General features: G+C 37.0%; 1 protein-coding gene across 2 annotated transcripts; it reads right to left on the bottom strand.

The window, feature by feature from the left end:
• Positions 1 to 10,712: 10,712 nt before the first annotated feature.
• LOC107693910 (transmembrane protein 135-like) lies at positions 10,713 to 19,516 on the bottom strand. 2 transcript variants are annotated; one of them, XM_016493449.1, is made up of 16 exons: positions 19,335 to 19,516; positions 16,930 to 17,057; positions 16,463 to 16,555; positions 16,184 to 16,217; positions 15,895 to 15,960; positions 15,236 to 15,282; positions 14,983 to 15,024; positions 14,664 to 14,831; positions 13,583 to 13,652; positions 13,154 to 13,321; positions 12,934 to 12,997; positions 12,775 to 12,851; positions 11,692 to 11,790; positions 11,303 to 11,370; positions 11,082 to 11,217; positions 10,713 to 11,048 (listed from the first exon to the last, which is right to left on the bottom strand). In XM_016493449.1, the coding sequence occupies exons 1-15, from the start codon at positions 19,473 to 19,475 to the stop codon at positions 11,085 to 11,087; spliced, it is 1,398 nt and encodes a 465-aa protein (XP_016348935.1). In that variant the 5' UTR covers positions 19,476 to 19,516; the 3' UTR covers positions 10,713 to 11,048; positions 11,082 to 11,084. The 2 variants fall into 2 exon arrangements, with proteins under 2 accessions (XP_016348935.1, XP_016348934.1); XM_016493448.1 differs by having other exon boundaries at positions 10,713 to 11,217.
• Between the last annotated feature and the right edge of the window lie 943 nt (positions 19,517 to 20,459).

The raw sequence follows: 20,459 nt of genomic DNA on the forward strand, positions 1-20,459 counted from the left end.
AGACAATGGGCAGTACAGGCCCTAAAACATCTTTCACAATTTTTAAAAAGAAAAAAAAAATAACAATGACAACAACAAATACAAAATAATAAACAAAATACTGTATGTGTTAAGACATATGCTGTAGAAATATCTAATATATAATTATGCTTATTACTATTATTATTATTATTATTATTATGTGCAATATAAATGCATATATACTAGATATATCTTACATATAATAATACATGTAATTATAATAAGAAAAATGCACTGTAGAGGTATCTTGCATATAAAAATGACCATGAAACAACAACAACAGTTATAATTATTATTGTTGTTATTATTAAACAAAATATGTTAAAATATAAAATAATAATATGAATACATTATTTTATTACATATTATTAATAATATCAAATATATATATATATACACACACACATACACATACACACACACACACAAATATGTGTAAAAACAGAGATATCTTGCCTTTAAAAATGGCAATATGTGCAAGGACACTGCAGTTTCAAAAATGTCTTTCTCACTTCTTGAAGTACATTTATATCTGGAGTGCCATCCATCTGGTAGTCAGTAGCGCAATTCAAACCCTGTAGGCACACAGGCAGACTCACAGAGTGAGAGGAAAAATGTTGACAGGCAGAGAGATAAAGAGAAATAAAAGATTAAAACTAACAGAAAGAGAACACATATCCAACTGTTGTTCATCTCATGTCCCGATCTTATCAGTCAGTGCCACACCAAATGTGAGAAAATAGACTTTCACAGGAGGTTTCATGGACAGAGAAACTTTGTGTGTGAGAAACTATTAAAGATATCAGATGTGTTTAGAATAGCGTTCCATCACACACTATTTTTGCAGTATGCAGTGCATATGTACTACATGTTTATGCATGCAAAACTTGGATGACCTTGTTTATTTTCTAAAATCTGAATATCGCATGGAATACTAAAACCCACAATGCAATCTAAATGAACCAATATCAGTCTCATTGATTTATGATTGTTCATACTTCCAAAAATGAATTTTTTTATACAAACTGGATTATAAAGAACACTGGAAGAAAAATGATCAATTGAATTTACAAAAATTTTGAAGGTAAGTGGTTGCAATCAATTTATTTTAACTACATTTCAATAAACAAATTTAGTTGACTTACTTTCAACATTTTTTTTATTTAAATGTAACTAAAATAAATTGTTTGCAACCACTTACCTTAAAAAAATTTAGTATACATTTTTTCAGTGAACAACCATAATTATCATATTAATGCTTATGATATCTTGACACTACTTACTGACTTAAACACAATGTTCATGTGACAACAATTTAGCATACTACAATCTGATCATTTTTTGATCATTTTCGCCAACAATTTTTTTTTTTAAAGATTTATTTTTGGCATTTTTGCCTTTATTATGACAGGACAGATCAGACATGACAGGAAGTGAAGTAGGAGAGAAAGAGGGGGGCGAGATCAGGAAAGGTCCTCAGGTCAGGAATCGAACTCGGGACGCCCATAGCGCAACAGCACTGTATTTCGGTGCGCTGCCCACAAGGCTATCGGCACCGACATAACGTGAAATATTTTTAAAGAATAGTCAGTAGTATACCGTGCAGTATGCAGTTCTCTTCCATTCTAAACAGACCCTTCGAAAAAAACACGCCCTCCTTTAGTTACTGTTGCTATGTCCAACCAGCCATGCCGCTCTCACGCCATATCATGTTCTCTCACAATAAAAAAGACTGCGGAGCAAATAGGAAAGAAACTGACAGACAAGATAGAGCAGGTTACTTTAGTTATGAAACAAGGTTTCAGCTTTGCAATTTTGTCATTTTTTAAGAAATTCAAACGATACATTTTTTTTTTTTCACTGTTTTGTGGCTCTAATATAATGTCGTGACAAATATTTTCATATTTACTTAAAGTATGAAATAAATATGAACATCATAATGTATTTTATTTCAACCACAGAAAGACGTCAATACACACCATTTTTCAAGTCCACCCATGTTAATCTATTCTGATTTGTTTGTCGGACAAAAGGGCAGATTCAGCGTTATGATTGGTCAGATCGCCTGTCAATCAAACTCCCTTCGAAGGGTCAATTTGCACTACTTGCACTGCTCTAATAAGAATAGATATTTGATATTTGATTATTGTTTTAATGTTTGTTTGTGTTCTCTCTTGTTGGATCGGCTGAGTTTAAATCATAACATGCACAAGAGCTCATTTACTCTTAATCAGATGCTTTGATCTCTGAACTTCACAACACTTCACTATCCAGATGTATGAGAGCTGTGTGGGTTTAGGTGTTTAAGAAGAGCCAGATATTGTCCATTATGATGCCCATTCTCTTCTTTTCTCAGACTGTTTCTCATGTCTGTAGCTGTAGTAGTTAATCGCGTTGACTGTTATTAGCAAGAAAAACACACTGACCTAGTTAGTGGGCGGATGTGAGCAGGGCTGATGGTTTTAAAATGCTTTTGAAAGAGATTCATTCATTCAACTAGTTAGACTTCCAGTGTAAAGCCATTGTCAGAGTCATTAACAGCATTTTCTGATAACTAACATTAATTAATTAATTAATTAATTATATAATCTTCTTTCACTTGACTCAGTAAGAAACCACCTAGCAACCAACCGCTCAGAACAACCTAGCAACCACATTGCAGCCCTAGCAACCACACAGAAACCTTAGCAACTACTCAGAACACCCTGCTTACAAACACTAGCATCTACCAAGAACACCCTAGCAACCGCACAGCAACCCCATCAGCCACTCACAACACCTTAACAACCTCAATCAACTCCCTTGTTCAGTAGTAAGGGCACTGATCATGGAGGGAGTCGGCCATGTTAAGGGCTGTCTCAATCGCAAAATCCTTACAGTGCACTGGAACGTTTGCTCCCTGAAAAATCCCACAATGCAACACAAAAACTAGGGAGCATCGGCGCTCACTATGCTCCCTTACCGGAAATAAAGTGACATTTCTGAAGCGTGAAACATAAACCACACAAGTCAACGCGATAAATATGACACGCGATAGAAGATTTGAAAAGACGGACCGTTTTTTAGTATATTTAAACATAAACACACATTGCTAGACAGGTAATGAACACATCTAATTATCATTTATAATGACTATTCGGCTGAAATGTTGTAAGAACATGTAACAGAATGATGTGTTTAAAGAGAATAAAAATAATATAAAATTAGATTGGTCCTGCCTGTTGTTTATTAATTCCAGTGATAACGTTCTACTATGTTGTCCGTTGACGTTGAACGTAATCATGTCACTGTAATTCGAATGATCCCTGTCCCAAAGTGCAGTGAGTCAGGGAACTTACCAGTGACCGATTCGTGTGCACGATCTACTGATTCACGAGCTCGGGAGCTAGGGAGCTGATTGAGACGCACCCATAGAATCCACCCAGAACATCCTAGCAACCTAAGAGCAACACTAGCAACCACTTAGAACACAACACCTTAGCAACCACATAGCGACTCTAGAATCCACCCAGAACATCCTAGCAACCGCATAGCAACCACAGAATCCACCAAGAACATCCTAGCAACCACTTAGAACACCCTAGCGACTGCATAACAACCCTAGCATCTGCCAAAACATCTTCACACAGAAACCCTAGCAACCACCCAGAACACCCTAGAAACTGCATAGCAACCCTGGAATCCACCCACAACACACCAGCAACCACATAGCAACTCTAGAACCCTCTCAAAACACCCTAGCAACTGCATAACAACCCTAGCAATCGACCACAACACATTAGCAACCACCATAGCGACTCTAGAACCTACTCAGGACAACCATATACAAACCCTAGCAACCACATAGAACACCCTAGCAACCACTCACACCACCCTAACAACTGCATAGCAACTATAGAATCCACCCAGAATGTCCTAGAAACCTAAAAGCAACCCTGAAAACCACTTAGAACATACTAGCAACCACATAACAACTCTAGCATTCGACCACAACACCTTAGTAACCACATTGCGACCCTAGAAACCACTTAGAATACCTTAGCAACCACATAACAACCCCAGCATCCACCCAAAAAATCTTCAAACAGAAACCTTAGCAACCACCCAGAATACCCTGGAAACTGAATAGCAACCCTGGCATCCACCCACAACACATTAGCAACTACATAGTGACTCTAGAACCCTCTCAGAACACCCTAGCAACCTCATAGCCATCCCAGCAGTCACTCACAACACCCTAGCAACCGCATAGCAACCCTAGCAACCACTCACAACACCCTAACAACTGCATAGCAACCCTAGAATCCACACAGAACACCCTAGCAACCATATAGCAACCCCAGCAACTACTCACAACACCCTAATAACTGCATAGCACCCATAGAATCCACCCAGAACATCCTAGCAACCTAAAAGCAACTCTAGCAACCACTTAGAACACATTAGCAACCACATAATAACCCCACTATTTCATATCTATTTTATATCACACAACAAGTCCTTAGCAACCAAATAGCGACTCTAGAACCCACTCAGAACAACCATATACAAACCCTAGCAACCACACAGAACACACTGGCAACTGCATGGCAATCCTAGAATTCACCCAGAACACCCTAGCAACTGCATAGCAACCACTCACAACATCCTAGCAACCACATAGCAACTCCAGCAACTACTCACAACATCCTAACAACTGCATAGCAACCATAGAATATACCTATCCTAGTAACCTAAAAGCAACCCTAGCAACCACTTCAATACCCTGGCAACCACCCACAAACCATCGTGGAATGGAGTTGGACTAGAGTCATTCATAATTTCTTCAGAAAATCTGTAAATCTAGTTGTACAATCTTCAAATGTGTCAAAGTGCCAATCTTCTCATAAGATTGGTGAGTCACTCCTATTGTGTAAATGACTGTAGTTTAATTTCCTGTTTAAAGATGAGGAGGAAATGGATGGAGACATGATGCAGGTTGTGTCTGTTATTGGATCAACCCTCAGGAGTATTTCAGGAAACAATGAACACACTTCCTCTCTGTCTAAAGTGACAGGCATTTGACAGCCCTCTAAATGTATGTCAGTCAAAACACGCTGCTTACACTTAAAGTGCAGCGCTGGAGGATGTGTGGTGACATCAGTCAAGCGCTCAGAGCACAGGACTTGATTGAAGACCGAAATCTTTATTGCTGAAGTGTGTGACATGCTTCTGTTTTCCTGAATGAGATCTATCAGTGTTAGGTAAGACCTTCAAAATATACTTCAAGGATAATAAATCATTTGTTAGTTAGGAAAAAAGACAGATTTTGTTTTAAAATGATGCATTCATATTGTCGAGCTTCATATTTTGAACTCATTGATCATTTTCAGTCCAACAAAGTTGCAGTGATCTCTATTGTGTGCCGTTCTGCTCAAACGACAGGTCTGTCATTTCCTTTAGGCAAGACTAGCACACCTCCTTCCATCAATAAGTGGGACATTTGAAATAGACCCCAGAGTGGACTCTCAACGGACTAGAGTGAATCAAGAGCAGCCAGTGCTCAATATAGAATATAGATTCATGTTAAATGATGTACAGACCGTACAGTATGCCTGCACACGCCGTCAGAGCTCAGAGAGCATATCTGTCCAATACAGGCTGCCTGTTGAGAATTACAACAGCTCTGAGGCCAGTCTGCTCTGCATGTAGTACTAGATTAAGGAATGTCTGTAGTAAAAAAAAATACATAAATAAATAAATAAAACTGAACTTGCTATATAAACTGCAACCTGAAAGAATAAAATTACATAAACCTGGTGGCATTGTTGTTTTTGTTACCTGAAAAATTATTACAAATCATTTTCATTAATATAATATAATATAATATAATATAAAGTTTAAAAACTTAAATGACAATTGGCAACTAAATAAATACATTAAATAAATAATGAATATGTTGAAAACTGAAATAAAACTCAAATAAAGTTTTAAAACTCAAATAAATATGAATTACAGCTAAATACAAACATTTAAAAAAAATGAAATGAATAAAAATGACCAAAAAAATTCAATGTAATTAAATTACTAAAACAAAATAAATCAATATGAAAAATAAAAATAAAAATAAAAGCCAATTCAAAATACCATAGCATTAATAATACTAAAATAACACTGCCTGGTGGACAATTGATGTGTTCTGGAAAACAATTCTTAATTAATTAAAATAAAATGAAACAATTTTTTTTAATACAATAACATTTTTATACTGATTGTATTTTATTAATTCTTTTATATTTTATATTTTATTAATTATTTTATATTTTATATATAATAATATTAAAAAAAATTTACCAATAAATGAAGCCACATCAACAAATATCCTATCGATTTGCACAGGCTATGATAGCTTTTGCTTTGTTATTACATAATGCATGGTTAATTAAAAGGCTCATATTTCTGGACCCATATAAATGAACAAAATGTTTGATTTAAAGGATATTTTTGTTAACCTTTGTGTGATAAACAATTTTTGTACTCTGTTGCCACCTTTTAATGTCCTGTGTAAAATCCAGGTCCTGCAGCAAAACCAGCCTAGAGCCCATGATTGTGAACCCGAGACAGTGAGACTACAGTCAGACCGTGTCATGGCCAGACATAATGCCCTATATTGGCTGCTATAGTGACTCACTGGCTCCAATAAGCTCATTCCTGTCTGCCTTGGCCTCTTCATCCACTTCATGGCACCAGACAAAGTCAGTGGGGGTGACATTCTGTCCTAGATTTTATAGTTATGTTACAGGTTTATGAGGTCCATACAGCGGTAATGGGTAATGTTTAACTCTGTTTAGGTCGCTAAGGGATCAGAAGACAGCTAAAATGTCTTGACTCAGTCTGCATCCAAACAGTTATGAGAGAAACAAGAACCGTCTGCAGTTTAGGTTTAGTGGATTCTGCATATAGAGCAGAGGTGTAGTAATCAGCTCTTTCCTGTAATTAGACAGAACACCAGTGAATGAGAGAGGACATCATGTGTCCCGTTCTGTTCTGTTTGGCACTCTTGGGCCTTGCCCTCCAGACATGTCTAATAGGAAGAGAGTGTAATTAAAAGAGAGAAAGAATGAATTTGGAAGCCTCTGAGATGAACGAGCTACAGAGAGCTGATCGAATATTTAGTAGTGATGAAGTGAGCAGTGATTGAAAGCGTTTAGCTTTTGATTCATTCACAATATTTTTCTCATAAAGTTTCATAAGAGATACTAAAACTAAAAGCAAAAAGTGTTTTTAAACTTGAAGATGGTCAATAAATATACGTCATTCATTTAAACAACAAAAAATCTAATCAAGAGGGTAATTGTAACATTAAAAGCAACCAGAGTTCAGGGTTAAAAGTTGCTGTGTAACGTATGGAAGCTTGTTTCTGCTCACCGAAATAGAAGTTTCGGTGAGCACTTTTCAGGTGCTGGCCAATCAATCATTATCAGCTGTCTCCATGGCAACTGAATCTCATCAAACAGTGCAAAGTACCTCCGAGGATGAGAGTGGGAATATGTGCGGCCAGAGTGTACATGCAGCAGCCGAGCATTACTCAAAATGTGCAGAAGCTGCGACATTTCACCATACAAGGTTACTAGGAGTGCTGCAAACTCTCTTTCTCAGTTCCCGACGTGTTGTCTCTCTTCTTCAACTGGTTATTTTTAAAGGCCCTGTGGGAAATCTCAGCATGAAGGACGTGGATCAATAGAAAGTTTGCTACATTTACCACATGATATAAGCTGAAGGTCATTGTAAAAATACTGGCACAATTAAAGACGGTTCTACCATCAGATGAAATTTGACCACAATAGACACTGAGGGGGGATGGGTCCTTTCCAATAATTAGAAATGGGCAAATTGTTGCCTATTATATTTGATATTGATGCTGCTCTTTTGTTGTTAGGATGATAAAACGTTTTAAAAGTTAAATGTTTAGGCTGCTCTGTATCAGAGGTCTAAGTGCTCATTAATGTCAAAGTGACTGGGATGACCAATCAAATCAAAGATGGCGGATTTTAGTTTTCGCAATATGAATCCAGCGCGACGCTTCAGATTCTTACGCTGAAAGAATGTGAGGTAAGATGAAAGTAGCTAATATTTGACAACTGTTTTATGATAGAAATGTAAACGACCAGCAGTAATATCATGTGACGCCAATTACTGGACATTTTGTCAAATTTCGCCGTTTTTAATTGAAAATACTGGCTTATTATTCAGGTAGCCTAATTCATAACTGAATGTGACATGACAAGAAACATCTTCTGCTAATTCTGCAAATTCACACTCGTATTTTAATATAGGCCTGTTATTTGCGAATAGTTCAAATTGATTACAATTCCCAAATTGACTATATCAATGAAAAGTTTTATTTATTCCTTTAACTTAAAAAAACTAACAAACAAACGGATATCTGGACACCTGTCCTTCAGATGAAGTCTGTCCACACAGTCTATGGTCCACACCAGCAGTTTCTGAGTTAGATCATCATTAGATATCAAATTAATATTTCTCCTTGGAGATGCAGCAAGGACAGTCTTAAAAGCATCTCACATTTAATTCTACTCCTTTTCCATCATTAGAACGGAGTTGGAAATGCCATTCATATCTCAAAGAATGCAATTTTATTTCTACTCAGTTGATATGCATGAGGTCAGCCATGTCAAGGTCACGGGATCGATTCCAAAACACAGCCTACTGATAAAATGTGCACTTTATGCACTGCGAGTTTCACTTTTGGATAAAAGTCTGGCAAACGAATAAATGTACTTTGGAGGTCAAGTATCTTTTTTGGGCAGCTCTGAGTTTTCACATCTCTGCCAGTTCGAATGAATCATTGTTCACTCCCTTGTACACAGGCATGAGCAGATCCTCTCTCAGGAGTCAGGACTAGACACGAGTCTATATCACACTGGACTAGACAGAAAGGTAAAGTCTGAGAAACATTTCACACAAAAGCTTCTCTGTAGACGAAGACAATGAGAAAGTGAGAGGACAAGACAAAGCCATTTGTAACTATTACGCAGACAGTTCGTGCTGCGTCAGGGTCATGTGAACTGAATACTAAGGGCAACAATGAGAAAAGCCTCTCCTCGGTGGACAATTACAGAATATTGTCTTTTAAGGCCATACATTAAGGCACAATAAAATTACATTTGAAAAAATCGGTATTTTTGGATGCATAAACAAAGATTCGGTATTAAGCATGCACACAGTCAAATGCATGTGTACTACAGAAAATAAAGATACTGTTATTTTAAGCTATGTTTACACAGAAATAAACACCCTTATTAAAGTTTGTAAACTATTAAGAGCATTGATGGAATGAAATAGTGGATGACCTGCGATTTAAACGCAGTATAACATTGCCCTCCAGTGGACGTTTACACGAATCAGTTATTTTTGCAATGCATCACTCATCTAAAGTGAGTGCATCTGTCAAACTATCAATTCAAACCAACATTTAGGAGGGACATCGAAATTTTGTACAAGAAAATGCCGTTATAAAAAGTTTAGTTAGAAGAAATAATAATAATTCTCTTCCCTCTGACAAGATCGGTTAAAGAGGGGGAAGTTCGGGGGAGACTTCATCCATAAACTCGCCCCAACTGCATGACACAGGCGGCTGTTTGGTCGACATGGTCGACGGAGAAAGGGAGGGGTCTCCTTTATTAGCAGCCGCCACCCGCCCTCTTCTCTCCAGAACCCTTGACGGGAGAAGTGAACAGTGCGGACAGCACTCGGGGTCCGCGAGTGCTGCTTGAGCGTCTCACCCCAGGCATACAATACATAGGGGATGAGAATCCCTGCTTGAAATACTTGCTCCGCATGCACAAGGACGCGAGGCATCTTTCCCCGTCGCGGCCCCGCTTGCGGAACTAATAGTCGTGTCAATTCTTTATCAAGCCGCTAAGCTCACCACAACGTGTCGCTTAGAAGAAGAAAAAAAAAAGACATTATAATAATAATATATTTTTAATAATGGTTACAATTAAGTTATAACACGAGATGTAATTAAATAAAACACTCTTAGAAGCTTATTTCGTCAGAATTGGTTTAATATAAAGCTTTTGCTTTTATACAAACATCGAAGACATAAGGCTTTCTTTTTACATCAATTACATTTCAAGTACACAGCAATACTTCGATTATATTGTCAGATTTTACTCTATAATGTTATTGCTAATTAAAAAAAAATAAATAGCTCTGCTACTGAAAGTTAAGGTGAAAGTCCATTAGGATGAGTTTTAATCTGCTTTTCTCTCCTGAAACAATATCTGTGACTACTAAATCTGCAATAACAGGTGGATAATAAATGTTAAGTTCTGTACTAATAACTTTCCATAAAACCTGTACTTGAGAAGGTCTCAATATATTCCTATTTGTACACTAAAGACAGAAGAGATCATACACAACCCTGATGTCAGTAAGGTCTTTTCACATGGCTTAACCCGCATATCCTGACTGTGGCAGACAGTTCATTACTGATTTGATCGTTTTTGGTAGGATTTGAAATGACAATGACCAAAAAATAATCCAGCATCACCTTCTGAGGTGGCCAACTGTGCTGTAAACAAATGTCTCTGTACTTTCCTACCTGGATTTAAAAACAGAAAAATTACAAACGCATTTTATAGTCTCAAAGCCGATTAGTTAATGCTGCAGACTATGAAACACAGAGGTCCCAGGTCAGATCCCAAGCAGTCCAGGAATTGCTGAGTTAGCGTGAACACAATCCTGCTCTGTCATTCTGTCCTTGAAAATCCAATAAGCAACCATTATCCTATGAACTTCAAATCATCTTCAGACAAACCGATGCAGATATTGTGTGTACACAGAGGTCACATCTTGCCTGCGGTAATTACATTACAAAATGTTTCAGATCCACATCAACGTAAACATATAACTGGCTTCACACTTTCACTTCACATTTAATGACAGAGTGCCAGGGCAAGAGAATGTAAGAGTGAGAGATCGTGTGCAAGAGCTTTCCGTGCCTTCGTGTCATTGTTGGTCTATGGGAAGTCATCTCGCAGATACCCACGGGCCTGTCAGCCCAGCTGCATGTCTATGTCAATGGGACACAGCACGTATCTGGGGTCAAGTTTAGGCGTGAAGTCACCGAAGTGTTTGGAAGCCTCTGTCCCAAAAACATCGAGCACTTTTCTGTTCATTAGGGCAAACCTGGACAGAGAAATCCATAACTTGATGTGTTCAAGAATTCATGTGCATATAAGACTTGTTAATCATAATTTCCACTAATACACACCTTCCCTTCGTCAACCGCAGTAGAAACTTCCAGTACGATGGTCTCAGATTTTGCACTTCCATAACTGCCTGATAAGATCCACCCAGGAAATGTTAACCAAAAACATTTAACTATGGGCATGTTTCTATCATGTTCACACAGCAAAACTATTCCTTATTTAAAACCTGACAAACTTATTTTGTTTGGCTTTTAAAGTGCACTTAAAAGTGCTGTCTTTCGTTCATTTAAAAATTCTCATTCACTTCATGACTGAGCCATCAATAAGTCACACTGGCACAAACAGCTTCTGCATTTTAATGTGCTTTGTATTTTCCCTTGATGTAAAAGTGTCCTTGGTTATGCAGAAGGTGCTTTTAGTTAGGTAGATTTTAAAAACATTTTAAACGTACCGCTTGAAAACAGATGGCAGTGGAGATGGCATAGATTACTGTGTCGGCCTCAGGGAAGTACGGAAACTTGCCTGCCTCGATCCCTTTGAAATACAATGTCTAAAACGACAGTGAATAGATTATTAGTAGACTATACATACACACTTTTATATTACAACCCGTATAGAAATTTTTTCGAAATCAGAATATTTGTTAAAATGTTTAAGAATCATATTGAATATATAAGGTTTTTATGGTAATTTATTGACCACAAAAATTAATTACATATATATTAAAATTAAACCGGTTTATAAATTTTAATACAAAAACAAATTAGTATGCGTTTTTCCAAGTTAGTAAATAATAAGCTCTCTCTCACGATTTTTTTTTACATATTGTTTTGCCTTGAACTGAGTTTACATATGTATATATTAGTTATATACAGGTGCATCTCAATAAATTAGAATGTCGTGGAAAAGTTCATTTATTTCAGTAATTCAACTCAAATTGTGAAACTCGTGTATTAAATAAATTCAATGCACACAGACTGAAGTAGTTTAAGTCTTTGGTTCTTTTAATTGTGATGATTTTGGCTCACATTTAACAAAAACCCTCAACAAACATCTCAACAAATTAGAATACTTCATAAGACCAATAAAAAAAAACATTTTTAGTGAATTGTTGGCCTTCTGGAAAGTATGTTAATTTACTGTACATGTACTCAATACTTGGTAGGGGCTCCTTTTGCTTTAATTACTGCCTCAATTCGGCGTGGCATGGAGGTGATCAGTTTGTGGCACTGCTGAGGTGGTATGGAAGCCCAGGTTTCTTTGACAGTGGCCTTCAGCTCATCTGCATTTTTTGGTCTCTTGATTTATTGAGATGCACCTGTATATATATATATACTGTATATACACACACATTTCATTCTGGTGCATTTTTTTTTTCAATTTTGCTGAGTATTGATAAGAATTGATTAAAGAATTTGCATTTTTGAGGAACCCTTTAATTTTGGTCTATTCACAATTCTCTGAGACACCAGAGAAATCATTGAGAAGAAAATCATACTAATTTGAAATCACTAAAAAGCCAGAGAATCGCTACCTCCACTAGTTTGGAGAAGAGGTACATGGAGATGGTGGTGCTCTTGTAAAAGAACATTGAGGTGCCAGCAAGAAAACCTGAAAAGATAAATGGAAAAAAAGGTGAGATGAGAACCTCTAATGGCTGTGTAAAAGGAAAAGGGTTCAAAACACTCTTTACCTGCTATGAGAGCATGGAGCTCGTCGTCCAGGTTACACATCCATCTCAGTAAACAGCTTGTGCCCTTTCATAAAATAGAAGTGAGTTGGAGAGAGAGAAAATTCACAACTGAAAAAAAGTTACTGAGAAAGGTGAAGAAAACAAAACCCCCTAAAAGCTGCAGATAAACTTGCTGTCTCATAGAAAAAAACAGCACTGGATTTTAGTGGAGATAAAGTACCTTGTATATACTGACAAAAGATCCCAAGAAAGCTCCTAGCTGGAAGTTCTCTTTGTTGTAGAGCAGCCAGAGCAGTCGAGAGGGTTTTGTAAAGGCCTGTCTGAATGCTGATGGAACCTTCAAACAGCACTGAATGAGGTAACCCACGCTGAACATTCGGATGAAACCCTTCAAAAACACAAAGCATCTCAGAAGCTGCTCTCCAGAAAACATCTCGCAGCTTCATGTCAGCTGTCAGTTAGTGAGCAAAGGGCACTGCTATAGCGACAGAGCCTTTAACCCAGATAAACGCAACACGTTTATGCATTCATATTCTCTCTCTCCCATTCAAACGCAAATGCTCAGAACAAACATGAGTGATTTGAGAGACAGCAGGTTAGGAGGTCTCTGATTTGAGAGACAGCAGGTTAGGAGGTCTCAGACGCTTACTTTAACACAGTAGGAGATGCAGTTGTCTTGATAGTGTTTGCAACATCTATGCCTGGGTCCATGTTTGCATCTAAAGGGGACAACACACACACAATGAATGCAAATACAAAATATGTTATGAGGCAGGGGAACATTCATGCATGAAAATGAAGCTGAATGTTGAACAAGCAGGACCGAAAATTAACTCCAAGTTTCAAATGCAAGTAAAACACCATTTTTACCCACTATTGTTGTATATACATTTGAGGTCACAATTTGTTTTTAAAGCAATTAATGCTTTTATAATAAAATAAAAAATGCTGTTCTTTTGAACACTATTCAAAGAATTCAAAAAAATGTTTCAAAGAATTCTAAAAAATGTTCACTGTTTCCACAAAAAATATTAAGCAGCACAACTGTTTTTAACACTGATAATAAGAAATGCTTTGTGAGCACCAAATCAGCATATTAGAATGATTTCTGAAGGATCATGTGACGCTGAAGACTGGAGTGATGATGCTGAAAATTCAGCTTTGCCATCATATAAATAAATTACATTCCAAATATAATAAAATAGAAAAAAAAAAGTGTCTAAAACTGTAATAATACTTCACAATATTACGGTTTTCACTTTTAAAAACATGTTTAAAAATCCTATTAACCTAAACTTTAACTTCTGAATAAGTGTTGTGTAGTTTGGTATGTCATTTCCTCCCAGGCAAATATATATGGAAATTTGGTTTTAAATGTTTTTACTGTAGTCAATAAAATAACATTGATCTCAAACATTATTTCATATTATTAATAAAATTGATAGTTACCATTAATTATTTTCTTAAACTTTTTTCATACTTAGAAAGCCTTAAAAATACATTTTGTAAGCTAATTTTTCTCCTTGTATTTTCAAGAATTAAAGAGACTTTAAGAGTAATTATGTCCAGAAAAAATATATAAGACAGTTTACCTTAACTGTAAGTTTTCATGGATAATTTTATAAGAATTTTATGGTTGTATTGGATAGAATAAAATTTTCTGTCAGAAACACCATAGTCTTATATACACGTGTATATGTATGCTTCCTATGTGTATTACTCTCACTCACATAGAGTCTAGGAGTTTGCGTGTAAATGCTCTGATGCAGCTCCCCCTGGAGGCAGGCATGTGCTCCGGTCTCTCATCTGGTGGCTGCCCGTCTCTCTCCGAACCCTGTCCGTATGCATGCTCAGCCAGACAAGAGTGTGTCAGGATCTCCTCCTTGCCAACTATAAATCTGCCGCAGCCAGACACATAATCTCCTTTAACAGTCTGACATGAGTTGGTTATGCTCTTAACAGGGTGTTTCCTAGGGCCTTAAGATCAGTGGCAAATCCTTGGGAATTTAAGAACTAAGTGAAGTCATGTAAATCGATAAATCAACTTACTTTAAGGCAGAGAATGCAAAGCCATTCAGTCCGTCTTTACATCTGAAGATAAAACCAGAAGTTAGGAATTTAAAAGGGTCAATGTTTGTAATTGAACAACTACGTTTTTATTTCTGCCTGTCCATCACAATCTTGCTCAGCAAGTCTTGGAGGAGCCTCTACTAATGAGAAGATGACGTGTTAAAGAAATAAGATAACTAGGGCTGGCGTCCTCCAGGACCAGGATTGAGAGGCAGTAATCTGACCAACTGACCTGAAGAAAAACATGTAGAGAGATGCGGTCAAGCAGAAGAGAAGAATCTGGAAAAAAGTGGAAATTATGAAAGAGTCATCACATGAAACTTTATGATCAGGTCAAGGTTAGTTCACAGTAATAAAGCTTTTGCAAGTTGTAAAGTGGTGTTACATCATTAGCACTAAATTATCTCAGTGCATGATATGATAAGGTCTATTTACACTAATGCTTGCTTGGGGTCAGTATGATTTTTTGTTGTTGTTTGTTTGTTTTTGTCTCTTATGCTCAAAAAGTCTGCATTTATTTATTTTTTTTTAAATACAGTAAAACAGTAATATTGTGAAATATTATTACAATTTCAAATACATTAAAATAAAAAAACAGTTGTGATGGCAAAGCTGAATTTTCAGCATCATTACTCCAGTCTTCAGTGTCACATGATCCTTCAGAAATCTTTCTAATATGCTGATTTGTTCTCAAGAAACATTTCTTATTATTATCAATGTTGAAAACAGTTGTGCTGCTTAATATTTTAAAACCATGATACATTTTCTGATGAATAGAAAGTTCCTAAGAACAGCATTCATTTGAAAAAGAAATTAATAAAAGCATTAATTTCTTTCAAAAAAATCTTGCTAACCCCAAACCTCTGAACGGTAGAATGAACTGTAACGTACCTCTCCATGTTTCATAGGCTTAACAAGACCCCTTGTGACAGCCATCCGGAAAATCGTCTCTGTTGCCTGGAAATGACACGGAGCACTTAAGATCAAAATCAGCCGAGGTTTCTTTGAAACAGACTTGTTCTTGTTCGGACTTGGATCACAGCTTTCAAGAAAAAGTAACATAAGTGACAGATAACTAATGTGATGTTGACTACTGCCAGGAAATGGTCATGCAACTATGAAAGAACTGTCAAGACATAACGCAGCGGAACTGAAAAGAAGCTATGCTGAATCATCTTACCAGGTTCGCCATGTAAATTGTTAGGAGTCCTCTCCTGAATAAGAAAACAGACAAATTATATAAGAACTAATTGAGGTTTTGCGGCATCACTTTTACTACACTAATATAGTTATTGTTCTAGTTGTCATTCTTGATGTGAATGGGCCTTTACTCTTTTCCATCAGAGTACATTTCCATATGCAAGTTCAGTGTAAATTTGCTTTATACTTTGGATAATTTGTATAAAATTTGTATAAAACAAAGACCAAAGGAAATCTGTGAGGAAATGTCAGGGCTAACCTGCTTTTCCGCTCTATTAGTATGGCGATGTATGAGGCCGGCAGTGCTGCCCCAAAGCCGGCTGACCAGGAGTAGAAACGTCCCAACAGCTTCCTGAATAACAGAGGAAAAAGAGAGGCAACAATGGAAAGGATAGCTGGTCATTAATAATCATAAGCTAATGAACATGCTTTCAACTGAGGACAATATCACGGTTGAATATTTGTCTCTTTTAGAAGGGATTACAATAGTTCATTCACAAATTAGGTGAGTGGTCTGGTCATGCAGAATGCCAGTCATAAATCCCAGTACATAATTTATTTGATGTGTCAAAGGTCTTTACAGTCCTATTTGTACGGATATGTGCGAAGACTTTAAACGGCTGATAAGGACGGGGATTCAAAGGCTGCTCGTGTTCGAACAGTCACACACGTGGGACAGCAAACATTTCCAAGAATTGTTTGTTAGCAGAATTTTGTAAAGATTACCGGAGAATGCAGAAAAATGCAATGTAGAGGCCTCCATTTGCGGTCAGGAAAGATGTAGATTGCAGGATCTCGGGAAGCAGCCTTTTCTTGTAATAATCCTTTTTCCTTCTTCTTAAAATTGCTGCAATCTAGAACACAGCAAAAAACAATTCAAGTGCATGTTAGAGACTTTTTCTGTTATTCAAGTAAATCCATTTCTGACTTAGCTCTCAATGCATTATTTTTTTCTTTAAGTGCTATATTTTAAGCAAAGACATTGGCTGTAACTCATGTAACACATTGGTTTCTGTAGGCAACATGTTGACGCTCTGCAGTTTGTCACCCAAATACCACTGACCTACTGTCTATTGATAGACTGAGCCATAGTTTTTGTGAAACTGAATCGAATGTCAACTCTGCAACCCTACAGTTCACGTTGCACCACTAACTGCAGTTTTGCAATGGAAGCTAATCCCTCTGTCCGAGCTATACAGCCAGTTATACCAAGTCATCACAGTCAAGTAAATACAAGATAACATTCTCTGGTGAATATATTTACTAATGTGGCATTTAGCCAACAACCTGAGGTTAAGTGGAATTAACCTTCAGGGCTCATTATTGTGTCCTTAAAAGCAGTGCACTTGAATTTGGTTCTTTTGAACAGGACTGGTTTAAAACTTCTGCTATAAAAAATAACTGTCCACCAGCCAGTGTGGAATGTTCAGTTTACCTCAAAATGTCTACTCTTAGATCACTGGTCGGTTCTAGCTTTGATAATTATGAATAGGTTATGTCTAAAAGAAACAATATAAACAGTTTCAATATAAAACGTATCAATATAATATATCAACATAAAAACAATATAAAAATAGTCCAGACTGACACAAACAGTTCATTCAGGAAGCAAACAAACATAACTAATGACCAGTTTAATGAGGGTCAATTCGCTCAGACGATTCGTGAACGAATCTTTCAAACGGGTTCATTGAAAAGATCCGATTTGTTCACGAATCCGACATAACTATTGGTCAGTTTTAAAGGGGTGGTTCATTGCGATTTCACTTTTTTAACGTTAGTTAGTGTCTAATGTTGCTGTTTGAGCATAAACAATATCTGCCTAAGCTGAAAGTTCAATGCAAACGGAGATATCCTCTTTTAAAATTCTGGCAGTTTAATGCCTACAAAAACGACTGTTAGGGACTACAACAAGTTACTTGCCGGGTTCGTGACATCACAAACCCAGATAAACCCCGCCCTCGGGAAAAGGCAGCAAAGGGGGCGAGGCCATGTTGCGCAGCTTTAGAGAAGAGGAAGAGAAAACTAGAGGTGCAGTAAAAATCTATTCATATATGAATCGCGATTCTGTCTTCTAACGATTCTAATGGACTCACAAGTTTCAAAATCAATGTTCTAAAGCAGCGGTTCTTAATACTGTTCCTTGCGTCCCCCTGCTCTGCATCTCTCTCTCGCTCTCTGTTCCAATTATACACTTATTTTCACATAGCTATGAGAAGCGTTAAACACGGACGCGTGTGCATTTGCCGTACTGTATTAAAGCTTTAATCAGGATAAAACCGTATATTAAAAGCTAACATTAGCAGTAGCATTTACAAATAACAACATATCTAAAAGTATGAGACAACAACAAACAAAAAACATACATCTACTTCCGGAAGGCCAAATAAAGTGCTTTTGCTTTCGCACTGAAACACACAGCGTCTCCCTGACATGGCTGCATCAACACTACTGCTGTTCCTGATACCACACCTTCTTTCTTTGCGTGCACATTTGGGCGACATTATGCTAATATTTCCACATAGTGATGTAGATATGTGGGGGCATGTTAGAACAAGGCGTTTTAGGGGGGCGTGGCTGACTCTTAACTTTTATAAAGAATATCTCTTTGGATTTGAGACTTTAGTCTTTGCAACTTTACAGATCTTCTTTATGCACCAAGAGCTTGTAACACTCCAAAAAGAAAGGAAAACTTGAAATCGCATCATATGACCCCTTTAATGAGAATGACTGTGCAAATCTAATATACAAACTAGGCAGTTTATCGTCAAATTAAGTGCGACACGCATAATTTTAATTCACAACATTATTCAAAAGAACGAAACAAAAAGCAAAAGTGCCGAAGTAACGTTATTGCACAAAGTTCCGCAGAGGATCATCTGACAGTTTGATCTCTATGATCCAGCAGCTCTCTGTCGCTTATCTGACCGTGTCATCAGTCTAACGACATTTTTCTACTTTGAATGCTATTAAATGTAAAACATGACGGGCTGAGACCGAAGTCAGTGTGTTTATTTCTAAATAACTTTGCGACTGTTACAGGCCCTCGCACCGTCCCGCAGGACTCTGGTGTAGCTAACTGCGCCTTTGCCCCGGCGAATAAACAGACAGATCCGCGCTCATACACTCACCAGATACAGGGGAGCATATATCTTGAAGGAGACCTCCAGAGCGCCGGCTGTCACCTGAAGGGTGGAGGTCGTACACGAGGAACTCCATGTGTGCCCTATCTCATAGCAGCTATGCGGTATGGACTTACTGAGAGCAGCCATGTTTAGCAGCGCACCGCGGGAGCGCGCCTCCACTGTTTCCCGGCAAGGGAGGATTAACAACCAGAAACCATAGTAAATACATTAATTTATAGATTATTTATATAATCCATTTAGTTATATTTTAATAATTCAGATACTGAAAGAAAAATCCTCAATGACGCAGTCTCAAAATAAAGCTAAATATTTAGTTAGTTAGTAGCTGGAGGGTGTTTGCGAATGACGCTGGCTTTAAAATATAATCCAAAATCATAAAATAAAATGTACTGTAAATGACCTTCTATGTATTGCTATAATAAGTGTATTCAATCTTTTGAAATTCATCTTGCATAATTTAATAAATAAATAAAGACAAACACATATTGGCACCCCATAACATTTAGCAAATATAAAACAAAGTCATGAGACAAAACGTAAATGAACTTAATGCATAGCTACAATTCGACATTGTTAATAAAGACAAAATATTAATAGTTAGCAAATATATACTGTCAATCTGACAAAATTTAATACTAAGTAATACATTAAATATATACTTATATTATGTAATCCGACCTACACAAACCAGCCATCATTTTCATTCAAATGATCTTTAGATATTGGAGCTAAAATGAAGTGCACCAAAAACAACAGCAGAGGGCGATGGTATAAAGTACACATCCTCTTTAATTTGTAGTATTACTTAAATCACTGCAAAGGGGGGTGGGATTTTGGGGAAGAAAGAGGTGCATGAATTTAGCACAAAAATAATCCAATATTTACTGCTGCAAGAATTCCCATCACTACAATATTCATGTTAATGTGACTAGTTGAATAATAGCTGGAATTGTGCAAACTACTGTAATTATACAGATTTTATGGAAAGAAAATTGCAGTTTCATTCCATAAAAGCCTTTCTTAGAGCAGCCTTGAGATAATCTGTTTTAGTGTGTGCCTAAATGTTGTAACTCTGAGTTTAATAAGTTTTGAAGAATGTCAAAGCATAAC

Source organism: Sinocyclocheilus anshuiensis, unplaced genomic scaffold (genome assembly GCF_001515605.1).
Source record: "Sinocyclocheilus anshuiensis isolate Anshui unplaced genomic scaffold, SAMN03320099.WGS_v1.1 scaffold694, whole genome shotgun sequence".
Lineage (NCBI taxonomy): Eukaryota > Metazoa > Chordata > Actinopteri > Cypriniformes > Cyprinidae > Sinocyclocheilus > Sinocyclocheilus anshuiensis.

Coding starts and splice junctions, on each gene's coding strand:
- LOC107693910 (XM_016493449.1), bottom strand. CDS start 19,475: ATGGCTGCTCTCAGTAAGTCCATACCGCATAGCTGCTATGAGATAGGG. Junction 12,998..13,153: donor CTTTTGTCAGTATATACAAG/GTACTTTATCTC, acceptor ATTTTATGAAAG/GGCACAAGCTGTTTACTGAG. Junction 11,218..11,302: donor CTGCGGTTGACGAAGGGAAG/GTGTGTATTAGT, acceptor TTCTCTGTCCAG/GTTTGCCCTAATGAACAGAA.